The sequence below is a fragment of the Carassius gibelio genome, chromosome B9, assembly GCF_023724105.1.
Source record: "Carassius gibelio isolate Cgi1373 ecotype wild population from Czech Republic chromosome B9, carGib1.2-hapl.c, whole genome shotgun sequence".
Taxonomy (NCBI): Eukaryota; Metazoa; Chordata; class Actinopteri; order Cypriniformes; family Cyprinidae; genus Carassius; species Carassius gibelio.
In genome coordinates, this window is record NC_068404.1 from 21,751,384 (window position 1) to 21,767,051 (window position 15,668).

General features: G+C 35.6%; 1 protein-coding gene across 2 annotated transcripts in view; it reads right to left on the reverse strand.

Moving 5' to 3' along the window:
- Positions 1 to 15,668, reverse strand: part of LOC127964859 (adenylate cyclase type 5) — a 63,067-nt gene that overhangs the window by 15,168 nt on the left and 32,231 nt on the right. For both annotated transcript variants that reach the window (XM_052565273.1, XM_052565272.1), the window contains exons 2-5: positions 11,457 to 11,606; positions 10,489 to 10,610; positions 3,772 to 3,883; positions 2,039 to 2,166 (exon numbers count right to left, since the gene is read on the reverse strand). In XM_052565273.1, the coding sequence (XP_052421233.1) occupies positions 2,039 to 2,166; positions 3,772 to 3,883; positions 10,489 to 10,610; positions 11,457 to 11,606 (512 nt within the window). The remainder of the gene's footprint in view (positions 1 to 2,038; positions 2,167 to 3,771; positions 3,884 to 10,488; positions 10,611 to 11,456; positions 11,607 to 15,668) is intronic.

The following is a 15,668-nucleotide window of genomic DNA, read 5'->3' on the forward strand; positions in this document are numbered from 1 at the left end:
GATATAACACATTAACAATATACTAATATACTAACAGTATATTCTAAAGTTGATATTAAACTTCCAGTTTTACTAGTCAGAACTGTAAACAAGTTTAAAGGGGCAGTGTGTAAATTGTAAATTGAAGACAGCAGAGAGCGATGAGATTCTTTACAAAGGTAAATCAAGGAATTATTTTTACTTAATTATTCAATAAATCGTTGTTATTGCGAATGTTAATGTCCTTGTTCATTATTGTGTCAGTGTTTTATTCACAAAAACAACGATGTGATTAAACGCTCTGTAGAGCAGTTTAACCGTTTAGGGCTACTGTACAAACATGGTAGCAACTTCCATGTAAGGGGACCCGTGGTGTATGAAGATTAAATTACTCAATCTAAGGTAATAAACACCTAACAGTTCATTAAAAAAGCCTCTGAAACACCTCTGAAAACGTAGTTATGTATATTATATTGCATTTCTGTAAATAGATCATTGTAAATATTACACATTGCACCTTTAAAACTGCTAAACCTTATTAGAAACCATGGTGTCTGCTATCAACTGAAATGAAAAGAGTGTCTTCATAGAAATAATAATATCTCTAAAGAAAGTGGCACTTTCCCAATGTTAATAAGCAGGTATAATTGTGAATGATTTACATTTCAAATTTTTTGTTTCCCCCAAAAAATGAGTCTTATTTGAATTCAAACATCGAATTTTACTTAGAATATCAATAAGACACACAGGAAAAGGTTGAGTATTAGGAATATTTTAATAAGGTGAAACAACTTATCCCTATATGTGAAAAGTCGCACCCTGAAATGCACGTTTCCACTAGGCACACCAACAAGTTAACGCAGCACATTCTGATCCCCACGTCACACGGCAAACAAGCCATCAAACTCTTTTGAACATTGAGGATGACAGGCAAGTCTGTGGAAAAATGGTCTGTTCCTGTGATGGGGCGCTGGGCCGGCTGGCTGCAGCTCAGTGAAACACAGACACGTGCTCATTGGAGCAGAAACACAGTCACCACCAATCCTGCCTTAACAAACAACTGCTCAGAGACACTGAACATCAGAGAAGTCACGTCCACACGCATGCGAGACAAATAACCTGGAAACAACTCAATTAAGGGATGACTGACCTGACCAATTAGAACAGCAGGACAAACTCATAGAGAGCAATTCAAAGTTTCTGGTAAGAACGTAATAATGCTTACCACAATTTAGCCTTGATTAGCAAAAGCAGGTAAATAAGATTAAGTGTTCTGCCTCAACTCAACCCTTCTGTGAACCTTCATTCAGTCCAGTGCTGCTGTACTGTGTGTTCCACGAACAGGGTACAAAACTGCCTGAAACCCAGTTTTTTTTTTCAAGAGTTGGCCAGTCAAAAGATGTACTTAACCTTCAAAAAAAAATGATCAATAGACATTTCAAAGTAGTTCAGACTAAATATGAGCGGTTTTATTACTTTTCTAAGAGGTTCATTCTTTATTGAGTCAACGGTGTTCAAAATCCAAATATAAAATGTAAATTTTCTAGGAATAAACCACCTGAAAGAAAAAAATGCTTAGGGATATACAAATATAAAATCACACATTTAAGAACAAATAATTAAAAAAGAAAATCTTTTTTTTAAATAATAAGATTAAAATATTTAGTCTTGTTTTAAAAAATATATATTTTATTTTAATATATATATATATATATATATATAAAAAAATAGTAAAAAACACCTAAACCTACACCTAGATTTTGTCCACATAATGTAGGGCACTTATATAAACACTACATACATGCATATGTGTGTGTTTATATATAGGCAAGGGTATATGTATTTGTACATAATATGTACATTATTCTATATTACATTTAGTGTTATAAGAATATTTTTAATGACTGACATCAACATTTCTAACTGCCAGTTTGTGTTCCACTACAGCATCTGTTTTGTATCTTCTGGCTGAAGTACATTTCCAGTGAGGCATTAAAAATGAGACACAAAAGCCTTGCTGTTCCTGTCTGAAGAACAGAAGCAACACTATGATACTCACGAGATTGCTTCGATCATGTCGACACCCATCTCCACGCAGCAGTGCGCATGGTCGGCCCGGGCCTCGGGCAGCCCGGACACGCAGTAGTAGCAGTCGCCCAGGATCTTAATCCGCAGACAGTGATTCTCCTGCAATGGGATCAACAATGAGCTCAATAGTCAAATTACAGCTGTTTGAGTGGCTATAGGTCAGTATGTATGTTTTTATTTTTTATATATACATTTTTTCTTTCACTCAAAAATTAAATAATGTGTCACACATCATTTCATAGCCATTAGGAGGTGACACTGGATAACCCATACAGGGATGTGTTACATATATAGCTTTTATATCCTATTTAAAACCCCTTCACATACCGCAAAAGGTTTTTCCTTTTAAGGGTGTGGATTTTCATAGGGATTTATATGATTTATGAAGAAAAAACAAACTCAAAACTCAACTGTTCCCAAATGGCTTAGAAATGTCAGATTTTAAGATTTAAATATTTTATGTAGTAGGTTTGGCACCCCACTTTCATGAATTCAGAAATCCTGCCCAATTTGTCCTGATATTTTGCTTGGAAAACATGAGTAGTCTTAACAAAAAGCTCTTGGAAATGCCAAGAAGGAAAATTCTGTCATTATTTGTTAATCATCAAATATGACTTTAGAAGACTTGCAATATGCAGTATAGTGTAAAATAGCATATATGACAGTTTCATGGTGCTTTTGCATCCTGTTTGAATCTTGAAACCTCCAGTCAGCATTTATTGTAACTGAATGGAAAAGAGAAGAACAACCAAATCCTTCTCCAAAATTTGGAAGAAAAAAGTTAAAAAAAAAGTTTTAGAGGTTTGAAATGACATAAGGGGGAAAAAAATTACATAAATGTCATTTTTTGACCCACTTTATATCAGGTGGCTATAACTACTATGCACTTACATCACAAAATAAGTCAAATATACTTTTTGTGTTAATATTGTATGGCAAAATTCTGCCATTGTGGTGGGATATCGGTAAGGTTAGAGACAGGTTTGGTGGTATGGGTGAACCAAAACATGAAGAGTTTCTTTATTTAATCAACTTATGACTTCAGAAGACGTCCACTATAGGCTAGTATAGTATATATGACACTTTTATGGTGTTTTTGCATGTTTTTTGAAGCTGGAGTACTATAGGTATCTTAGTTTGTAAGTCATCTAAACAGGAGACGAGGATCCAGTGGAGAGCAAAGGAAGCCTAAGGCTGGGCACAGGACTCACGGCAGCAGGACCGGGTCTTATGACAGCCACCTGAATGTCACCCCAGCGCATGCCTTCATTTAACCCGCAGCCCATACAACAACCTCTATTGTTGATCATCAGGGCCAAGTGCGCGTGCATACTTTTTTGTCTTTTTGCTCGAAGGTTTAGTGAAATGTGCAAACATCTAAACAGACAACAGATGGTTTCCCCTTTGAGCGGCATCTCTCTGCAGCAGCAGAGTACGTGCACAAATGCATGGCAACTCGGCTGCGATGAGTCACCAGCACTGGTGGAGATAACGAGGAGATAGTTGAGCTGGAAAACAGCGGCAAGCTCAGTGTGAGAAGCGTGGTCACAAACACTCATCTGACAGGAGGGAGGGCTTGTCTATCCCAGTCAGCTGTGTGAGTGGGATGCAAGCGGAATTAATATGATGACATCTCAGTTTGCCATCGTGTTTTGTCAAAAAAGCTGTTCGGCTGAGGGCGTGGGCTGTTGTGCGGACACTTACGGCGGCCAGTTTGTCGAATCGTGCGAAGAGCTCATTGAGGGTCATCACTAACTCCTGGGCCGTGCACTGGGAAGCCAGACTGGTGAAGCCCTCGATGTCGGCAAAGAGTATACTGCCGAGAGAGAGAGAGAAATAAGAGTTGGAGGTTTCATCAGTTATCTCAATGTTTTTCTTATTGTTAACCGAAGGTCTCTTTTTTTTTTTTACCATGCTTTCACCATCATTTATTTTTGTTGCATTTCAAATTTATTTTAATGTACAGATATTCAATACTAAAGCATTAAATAATTATTCCTTAAAAAGCTTAAAAATAAAAAAATATATTTCTTGTATAAATCTCAAAATCTAATTTAGTCAAATAATGCAATAAACATTACAAATATTATTTAAAAAATACTGAATTAATTTTAGTTAAGATACAATACTAATAATACAAGTAGTCTTAATAACAAACTTGGCCATTATATTCCCAACAATATTTCAAATGCCATTTAATCACAAAATATTTTCAAACCCAATACATAATTAGATAGATAGACAGATAGACAGATAGATAGATAGATAGATAGATAGATAGATAGATAGATAGATAGATAGATAGATAGATAGATAGATAGATAGATAGATCTATAATAGTGTGTATAAAGAGTAATAAAAAGAAAGGGAGGTTTATTTAATTAAAAAAAAAAAAAAAGATGCAAGTCCAGCCCACAATTTGCAAACACAAAGAAAGTTCATAAGGAAATCACGGGTTTGACTCGCAGGGAACATACATTATAAGATGTATACACTGTCATTGTGGATAAAAAGCATTTGCCACATAAATAATAAACCCAATGAAAAATCAGGTCATTCTTGTTAATCATCCCAGACTCTCCTCGCCACACATCAATGCAGTGCACATTTACCTATATTACAAGGTTGTCACAGTAACCTGGCTGACAATTGAAACCCTCGCCCACAGCTATTCATTTCAATTGACCATTTGTGAAGCAGACTTTACATAGATACAATATGAGCTATCTAATGTTGTGATCCCAGCGTCATAGCTCCATTACCATTCCAATGGCACAGCAGACAGCTTCGGATCTTTAGAAATAGATGACATTCACATTAAGAGAATGTTGGGCCTACAGAGACGAGAAAGTGAATAAAGCATGATATTCCCCTGTGGGAGCCAGTTACAGATATGGTATATATGATATCTTCTTTGTGCACCTTGAATAAAATACAAAACAAACCCTTGTGGGCTGTAATGACTTTTCTTATTCAATATTCATCTGCAGAGCTTTTACCAATGCTGACATTGATCTTGTTTTATTTCTAACAGCTCAGGGCTGGTCTGACACTCAAGCTAGTGTCTCAGAAGAAGCCCAGGATCCGGGTGACTGTGACCTCTCAGTTCAGACTCAATATCATAAACGATTTCCAGAAATGTTTAAAAGGGGCCCAGAAGGCAGGCGGTTTTCGAACAACACACTCATCTCATGTGATGTTTGCAATGTGGCTTGGATCCCTGGAAAAAAGCCTGACTTCTTAATGGCTTTCAATCAATTAATCTATGTGTGAACTCTAACGTTGCAGACCATCTGCAAAAATATCCTTCAAACCTCAATTAAATATTTTTATGCAGATTTCAGGCTGTCTTCAATTGTCCTTAAAACAAGTAGTGCAAAACAAGTCACACAGACAAGTTAAATATTTACTTTATTTCTTAATTTTAATAAATAAAATATGAAGCTATTCATGGATGCAACTGATCCAAGGACAAATTTTTAGAATAGATTTTTTTTTGCCAGATTTAATTATTCAAATTAGATTATTTGAATTACTGGAATTGATTTGGGTCTCTTAACTGGCCCCAGTTGGTTATATGATACAATTCAATGCACAAAAGGACAACAGATCCTCTTGCTGCCTATTCTACGATGTCAATACGCCATACTGAATTAATGATGCCACCTTTTCATGGTAAATCAAGTGAACAAAGAGCATCACAAGACCATGTCTGAAGCCCTGATCAACAACAAAAGCATCAGATAACTGTACTGTACACAAGTCTCTTAGAAGCTGTCTCAATGACAAAACTAAGTCAATCAAACTAAAAACCAATTTTGCTATGGTTTCACCTTTAACTTTTTGTTTCCTGAAAGGTAAAATGAAGTATTTCATATATACACCAGTAGGGTTGAGTATCGAAAACCGGTTCCGTTTTAGAACCGGTTCCAAATTAAAAAAAAAAAACGGGTATTCAATAAGGCGCGTGCATTTCGATTCTGCTTAACGATTCCTGCGTTTGCATTTCAATTTGATTAAAAATAATAAAGTGCAGGAACGGAAAGAATTTGTGCTGTTTGTGTGCAGCGCACACGAAGCAAGCGCGTGCACAGAGAGCAGCGTTCGGCGGTCGTGTCCATTCCCGGAATGTTCCGTGTATTTCCACTGTAGAAAAGGTTGTTCCGAGCCCAAACTGACTTCTTTCATATTTGTCAACCAATATACAGAAAACTACATCAGTATATCATCATAAACACTGCCGTTTTTGTCTTACGAGAGCGTAAACAGACGAGAAAGAAAACACAAATGTACAGTATTTTTGCTTAAAGAGACAACAGCCTAATAAACGCGCTGCCTGTCATTAATGTTAATCAAAGAACGAAAGAAAATCATTCACTGATCTTAACTTAATATATTTAATAACTTTAATTGATTAATCTTTATTTTATTTATAAAAAGAAAGCTATGCAGTTTTTAAACTTTTAATTAGTTTATGTACCTGAAATTTTATTTAGTTGTATTTATTTATGATATTGTTAATCGAATTGTTTGTTCCCATCTTATTACTGACTGTTTACTTGTCTTTAACACTTTAATATTTGAAATTTATATTAATCTAGTTGTTTTAGCTATGGTGTTTTTTTTTTTTTTTAAAGCACAGGCAAAAATCCTCTTGCAGTGTTTTGTAGGCGGCTGATGTTATTCAGCTGCAACAGAATGCTTTGTAAAATGACAGAATACATGTTTGACATCTAAATGTTTGACTTATTTTTTTTTATAATGGAATGTTTAATCTTATGGGAATCGAAACTATGAATCGATAAGAATCAGAATCGATAAGCAGAATCAGAATTGATAAAATTTAAATGATACCCAACCCTACATACCAGTTTGTTTATTATTTCAATTAAAATAATTATTTTATATTTTATTATGCAAACCAGCATAATAGCATTTTGGGTGAACTATCCCTTTAAAATAACTAAAAGCACACTAACACCACAAAGTCTAAATTTAAACCCTCGCTCATACAATAAAGTATCCAGAAACCATTACATTAGTCATAGATCAAAGGTTTCTCTATAGCTGACGGATCTATTAGAGCTGCTATATATAAAAGCTTAAATAAAAGGCCTCTCCTGGGTGGGTGGATTAAGGTTAGTTGACTCTGAAAGTAGACAGAGTGCAGTGCTCTGAAGGATAGCGTCTGGGCTGCTGCAGGCATCTCAGGCGGATCTTTAAACCTCATTTAATCGTTAACACAGAGGTGACTCATCAGCTCCCTGCAGTCAGGACCAAAAATGTCGCTGCAGTGTGGCACAATGGCAGGATGGCTCTTTAAAAAGAATCCAAACACATTACAACCTCTGGAGTATAATAAACACACTCTAGGTTCTTTATTAGGTGCTGTTAATCTGGGGCTTTTAGTATGTAAACATCACGCAACGTATTAAATGAAATTCAGAGCACACTAGAAGAAAAGACTGCCTAGAATGTCAGCTTTCTGGAAACCAGCAATGCCAATCATTGAGGAAATCAGCTGTGGTTAAATTGATCCCAGTCAACAAGAAAAACTGTCTGCAAATTCACATTTAAATAGTTTTAAAAATGTTTTGGAAAAAAAAAAAAAATACACGTTTATATGCTGTAAATCACAAATTTAATATATTTTTTAAAATAATGTAAATGAAGGTCTCTTATGCTCAAATCTGCATTTATTTGATACAAATACAGTAAAAACAGTTCTACTGTAAAATAGTATTACATTTTAAAATGTCTGCTTTCTATTTCAGTATTTTTAATGTGTAATCTTCATTTAATATCATAATGTAATCTTCATTTAAACATTGCTTATTGTCAATGTTGAAAACCATGGTCCTACTTAATATTTTTGTAGAAACCATGATATATTTTTATTAGATTTCAGGATTTTTTGACGAATAGAAAATTCAAAAGAGAAGCATTTATGTGAATTAGAACTTTCATGTAACATTCTAAATGATTTTAGTGTTACTTTTGATCTATGCTTCCTTGTTAAATAAAATATACATTTCTTAAAAGAAAGTAATAATAATTCTAACCCAAACTTTTAATCGGTAGTGTATAAACAACTATTCTCATACAAATATACTAAGCATAATGATTATGCATGCTGTTTACTGATTATTCTCATAGAAGATGGTGAGATATATATTGTGTCGATGGGGACAAAACAACAGCTTTTGCCAGCGGCAATGTTAATGGATTTGTGCTGACAGCAGCCCTAAGGTCAAATGTAGCTGCTTTTTGAACATAATAAATTATACTTGGAGTTAGAATAGCAAAGTGTTGACAGAAAAATTTTCAGCATGAAAACCACTTCAGCCAAAAAAGAAAGTCCCTGGTTGCAATGTTGCACAAAGTCACACTTCCTGCTTATATAACATGGCCCCCTAAATCCATCAAGGGTCACTGCTTGAGAGGTCTGACCTCCTGATCGAATCGCTCCTGGAGCTCAAACTGATTCTACAATTGCTGAATTATGATATTGGATATAAAGCTGTTGTATAAAAGCCTGTCAAATCTGTCTCGCTCCACAACAGCGATTTGTAGAAAATTGCTAATTGAACAAATATTTAAACTATATTTCAACTATAGTGTTTCCTTGTTGCATAAAACTTTTTATAGTATATCAAATTCATTTCAAATGTGCAGCATGTGAGCAAATCCACTGAAAATCACCAGTACCTTTCCTTCTAATTTTCAGACCCTAAAACACAACAGAATTAAATGAATTAAAAAGACATTTCTTCATATTAGCATGATCATTGCACCATAATTTTACAGACTTTTTTTAGTTTAAGCTACACAGGTAGAACACAGTAGAATTGTGCTAATAGGAGTTATTCATATTCCCTTTGGGGAAGAAAAAACTACCTTCAGTTTCAAACCATGCTTTATAAGTCACAGAAATATGACAGACAGGGATCAGAAATGGCTCAAGGAAGAAAAAAAAAAACAATGAAAAAAAAAAAACTGGCAAAATATAATGGAAAATCCCTTACGATTGTAAGTCTAGACATTCATTTGTAAATGATAAAATTAAATAATATAATTTTTTCAAGGCTAACTGACATGTCCATCAAACTTGTTTTTGGCCTAGAATGTGTGTCCCCTGAGGAAAATATGAAATCAGAATTTCATTGATGTCCACAACCGTTAAAATTAGCCGATGCCGCACCAGTCAAACTATCAGTTTATTCCTCGAGCAAAACTCCCAGGCTTCTCGTTCCACAATAGTGTGGGTTTCGCTCCGGAGCAAAGATTCAGACACAGACACTGTTACATAACTGTCCTCAGCAATTAAACCACTGGGTCCTCTAGTAACAGACCTATCAATATTCCACTTAGCGAGATACCGCTTGGCTGCACACTTGCATAATTCCTCTGAACATGGAGCTTGTTTGGTGGGGGCTTTACTGGAAACAGATAAGAGACAGAACCTCGATAGAAATAAAATAGTAGTTTTACTAGTCTTAGCTGTAATATGGTGTGGCAGGCAGTAGCCATGCCTTAACACTCCGCCGCTAAATCCAACAACTCCCCTGTCAAACCGTTTTATTTCTTGGGTTAATCTTCTACCCTCCAGATTTAGAATTCATAATCGTGGAGAATCATAATTCATCACATGGATTCCCGAGTTGTCTTATGTCATCGACCTGAGGCTCACATGCTTTTAAACTCAAGTCTTCATAAGATTACAGCGGTGTTAAAACATGGACATGAGGTAAAACAACTTCTTGTGTTTGTGATGTATCCAACTAGTCTAGTGGTGTGAAAATCAGCTCGCAATCGGTGGGAAAGTGTCTGTAGACGGTCAGAAGAGCTGCCTTGACACACGGGATGGTCAGCTGGAGAGAGAGATGAGCGAGTGTTTTCTTCTCTCAAGCCACAAGAGGGTGCAATATCTAACGCTTATCAGATTTATAAAACACTTAGGAGCTCTGTTCCAAAACCTAGTAAGCTTCTTATCAGGGAATCACTGAAGTCTGAGGCAGTATATACAATAAATAATAAATATATATATATATATATATAATCTGAGATGGTTAACTGCCAGACAGAAATGCCTGACAAATGTAAATATACCCTACTAATATTTCAAGCAATGCAAAAAATCAAAAAATAACAATGTAACAGTATCATATTAGTTTAGCAACATGCTAATAGGTGAAGATTTTGTATTTGTCTATAAGGTTTCATTTTCAGTTCTCAACAGGGTAACGGTGTATAAGGGCTGCTTACTCGAAAAGCATTGATCTCATAAGCTAACTAAGTACTAACATAATTATATGTTAAAGTAATTGCATTTGATTACTGTGGGCTGAAAAGGCTTTAAAAGTGCTTTGAGATGCACACACTTACAACCGTCTTTCAGGCTATTTGGGGAGCCACTCTTACCTCACATTGTCATGCTTTTGAATATAGATCTTGTGGAACATCATATCTTCTTGTTTGGCATTGATGTCGGCTTTCATCTCCATGGCGACATGTCGCGGAAGCACAGAGAGGAGGAGGCGTTCCTGCAAACGATGAGAGTGATAGTAAAGTGATAGTAAGCAAAAGACAAGTAGGAAGAGAAGAGCGTCATGTGTCGAAAGATGTTCCTTACTCTCAGGAATAGAGAAAACTGAAGTAAATGATGTTCATTCTGAAACATTATCCCATATATTACAAATATTACACTGATTGTGACAGGAGAATAGTTATTTTAACTACTGAGGCCATACTGTTATTTTCAAAACACAGAAAGAAAAAATTATTAATGGCCTCAGTGGGCTTCTGTGTTTGCAGAAACTGACATTATTTTTTCCTTTGTTGCCACTGTGAATCTCTGTACTGTTCTAGGATGTGGTTCTGATCTCACAAATTAATCAGCACTACCTATACGTCTCTGTGCACTGGTTTTCTCACAGTTTCAAATCTAAACTGAAAATCAATTGACATGTGAATGGACTCCAGCTGAAGGATTTTCATTCATTTAGCTCTATCCCAAGCAATCTAAAGCTATTTCCTCACACATATTTGAGTCTAAAAGAAAGAAAGAAACATTTGCACAGAATGTTGCATGCTAATATACTTCAGTTTTTATATGGTTCTACCAGCTGCTTAAATAAATACCTTTGTATTCATTTATGGTACTTTGGGTACCTGATTATGGTACTTAATTTAATATTCTTAAAATGTTTTTCAAAGACTTCTATTATGCTCACCAAGGCTGCACTTATTTCATAAATAATAATCTAACTTACTCTTGACTTTTTAAACGATATCTGTACCTGGAGAATCTTTATACTGAAAATTAAATCTCATAGAATTCAGATGCTAGAATTTAAAATCTGCTCTTATGATATCTGGTGGACTCTCACCTGTTGCTGGTTTTCTCTCTGAGAGTGCAGACGCGCTTGAATACATTCTCTGGTCTCCTGGAAGGCTTGCCTCTGTGAGCCTTCTGCTGGATAGTGTGTGCAAACGCCAACTATATTAGTGCAGAAGAAGATCAGGACATTGGACACAAGCTGGAAGAGAAAGAAGAACACACCATTAAAGAACATAAATCTTCACCTTTAGAGACCCTAACCCTAATAGTTCACATAAAATTCAAAAATCTACTAAGTCTAGATAAAACTGGACACTAATAACTTTCACAGTATGGTAAAAAAAAAAAAAAAAATCAGTTTTCATTCATGGGTGAACTATCCCCCCATGTGATTTCCACTTGTTGTAGAATTCATGATTTATGTTTTATTTTCAGTATGTTCAATCTCAGGGCACTCCAATAAAGTTTCATTAGATTGCGCTGACAATCTTTTAGAATAGTTTATCTATGATTTACACAGTAGAGTCTGTTGTGCAACCCTGGCATTCTGGGAGTTTCAAACTGTAATAAATTTCTGCCAAACAATTTTTATGATAGATTTCAGAAAGTAAGCTGATGCTTTATATATTTTGAACTCCTATTTAGTGAAACAGCTATTATGCAATTGTTTTAAACAAGTGAGTCAATCATTGGGTTGAAAGGAGTGTGCCACTAAAATTTTACCACTCTCAGGCCATCCAAGATGTAGATGAGTTTGTTTCTATATTAGAAATGATTTGGAGAAATTTAGCATTATGTCACTTGCTCAGCAGTGGATCGTCTGCAGTGAATGGGTGCCGTCAGAATGAGAGTCCAAAAAGCTGAAAATAAAACATTGCAATAATTCACAAGTAATCAATTAATCAGTTAATGTCTTGTGAAGTGAAAAGCTTCATGTCTGTAAGAAACAAATCCATGTCCTCCATCCACAATATTGCTTTCTCCAGTGAAAAACTCATCTCAGAATCAGGAGAGAAATATGCACAGATCAAGCACAGTTTACAAGCGAAACAAGTTTTCACTACACAAGACATTGAGGGACTGGAGTCATGTGGATTATTGTAATGTTTTTATCAGCTGTTTTTGACTCTCATTCTGATGGCACCCATTCACTACAGATGATCCATTGGTGAGCAAGTGATGTAATGCTATCTTGGATGGTCCGAGGGTGAGTAAATTTTCAGCAAATGTTAATTTTTGGGGTGTTCAAAAGCAGGCCCCAGATCCACAGTAGACATTGAGGGGGCCCAATTTTAATCAATGTTTTTTCCCCACAGTGTTTCTTAAATTATAACATTTAGTTGCCCCAGTCCTGAACATCTGGTTGTATTTTTCCTTCCATGGAACTGATTGGAACACATAGACACTGAGAAATGAACTCGCCTTATTTCATTCTCACATTGTTATGTCCAAGATGAGTTTGTGTTCCAATAAGAGAAGGCAGATCCAGTGAAGGGAGTTTGCAAACTGAAAATAGCATGCATGATAAAGACTAGCCAAACAACCTGAAGCTGTTCAGTGTCAATGCAGTTCAATTTATCTCGGTTAAAAAGGCCCTCCCCCCTCTCTTCGACAAGTGGGGTCAGGAACAGGGTGTCTCGACTCCTTATAAACACTGGTATCAGGAGCAGCGAGATGCATTCCCACAATATCTTTGCTTGAGCTGGACTAACTTTAGTGGACATATCTCTGCCATGACCTCAGGGTCCAAAACACAGCCGCACCAGACTCCTCACCTTAAAATGGATTGTGTTAACATCATTTTGCTTGTCTTTTCCTTTATTTTTTCTGTAATCAGTGTTCTAAATGAAAAAACGCTGTTTTTACTCTTTATACTGTATCCTTACTTGAATGGTTAGTTAAAAAAAGTTTGCTTTATTTAGTGATTAGAAAGCACCAATCATAACCAAATTTAAAACAAACAAACAACATTTTTTATTGTGTACAGCGGTCCATAAGCCAAAAAAACATGAAAGCTCACGTCCAACAGCAATCTTTAATATGGTTCTACCTTTCTGTCTTTATGAAAACACCAGTGACATGATCTAATGAGAAATGAATACACTCAAATTTTATCAAATGTGCTTTTGTGCCTAATGTCACTTTGGTTACTCAAGAGTGGAGAAGGGCAATCAATAATGATTACAGTCCGCATGCACAAAAACAAACCACCTGGACTTGACACCAAACTAAAAGGAAGCACTAAACAAAACTGTATTATATTTCAGAATTCAGGTTCAGAACTACAACAACATACAGGATTGGAACCACATTTTAGGGAGTTAATAAGTGGCATGATTTAACATTTTTGGTGAACCATCAGTCTATTTATGGCAAATAATGCAGAAATTAAATGCAGGAATCACAAGAGAGCTCATAAAAACACAGGAGTGAACAGAGACCAAGTAGTCTATCATGAAGAGCTGAGACTGGCCCTGAAAGTCATTTCATTTCAGCTCACTTAAGTTCTGCTGATTGAATACGTGATATCAAGCTACAACATTATCTGGGAGCAGCAGCTGCAGTGTTGAGTGTCTGCTGCATCGAGCACAGGAGCTTTGGGCCAGTTGTGCATTAACTCAACCAGTGCCATAGAAACACACACACGCGCTGCAATGCGTATATTCCTAAGCAATAATCTTCTTTATTAATACACTCCCCTTTTACATTCCAAAATGTCCTAATTAAGAAGTTGGTGGAACACCACTGTCAATGAGGGGGTACATAAAAGTGCTTCTTCTCGGCTGGAGGAATGCGGGGGATCCGACTGCTATCATAGCAGGGGACGAAAAACAATGTGTATGCACTCTTTTGCTTTTAAGAGATTAATATATGCATCACGCTTCTCCAAATTAGCCCTTTGTACTTCATCTCATGTGTTATTCACGATGACTGTTAATTCATCCTGCCACCTTGACAGATGTTTCTATATTCTGCATTAGTTCGATATATTCATAACGAGAGGACGGGTCAGTCATGGGTCCTCAGAAAAGCCAATCACACACAGATGCCAGATGCAAACCCTACGAATTGGAACAGCTGGCTGCTGTCTTTTGGCCAGGATTCTGAAATGGTGATCTTACAGAGCAGTGTGAACAAGATAAGCAAAGGATCGAAATACTTTGGTATGATATGATACCCATTTTGTTTCTTATATTAGATTTAGTCTTAGTTTTGACTTCTGCTCAAAGAAGAAAGCACCTGCCTGTTAAGTGATCAGCCACAGAGTATCTTTCAATGAGTTGACCTGGAAAACTCTGTAGGAACTCAGCTTAAAAAACAAACAAATAAATAAATTCAAAATGTAAAAATAAGCTGTAAGAAATCCAATAAACTGTCTGGTCATAAGGTATGCCAAAATAAGAGATAAACAGGGTTTTACGAAGTTCGATATTAATACTCATTTTTAAATTGACTTGATGCACCAGAATAAATTATAATTACTCCAGAGTTTATGGAACCCGAAAGTTAACAACTCATTTTTCTATAAGCAAGTAAACTCAAAGTGTTGGATCTAGCGAGTATATAGTTTTGACTACCTCCAACTTTTGAGTTTTTAGAGTGTGCATAAAACGAAACAATTATTTTGTTGCCTTGACATTCTAATTACAAAGAATTAGAAAAAAGAACTGGTTTAAGTCATATAGTTTTATCACACTGTCCATCTATGCACTTTAAAGTAAAAAAGGCAATGACATATTGTGTTTTAAAATGTTTTAAGTAAAATTATATAATTAAATAAATGGTATTATACTGACACATCAATTAACATGAATGAATAACATTTTATTAATAAACAACTAACAGATATTAATTATAAAAAATACATTATAATATAAATAAATAAATAACCTAATATAAAAAATATTGTTACCTAAACAGCTTTATCCACCTTCATGCCAGCTGTTGTACATAAAGCTAACTACAAGAACACACTAAAGCAGATGCCAAAACAAAAGATGGCTGAAAAGCACGTTCATTCTAATATGGAATCTATAGCAGAGGCAAAAAACGCATGTCAAGCATTTGAATCTCTAATCAAAATAGCATCCCCATATGTTATTTACTCACAGCATCTCATGCACATAATAGGACAATGATGCTCAGCAGAAATGCACCCTGATAAGAACACAGTCTGCGTAATGGATGATACAGGTATGCATTATTCTAGCAAGGTGAACAGTAATGGTGAAGTATGAGGTTCAAGCTGAACCTTGAGGTC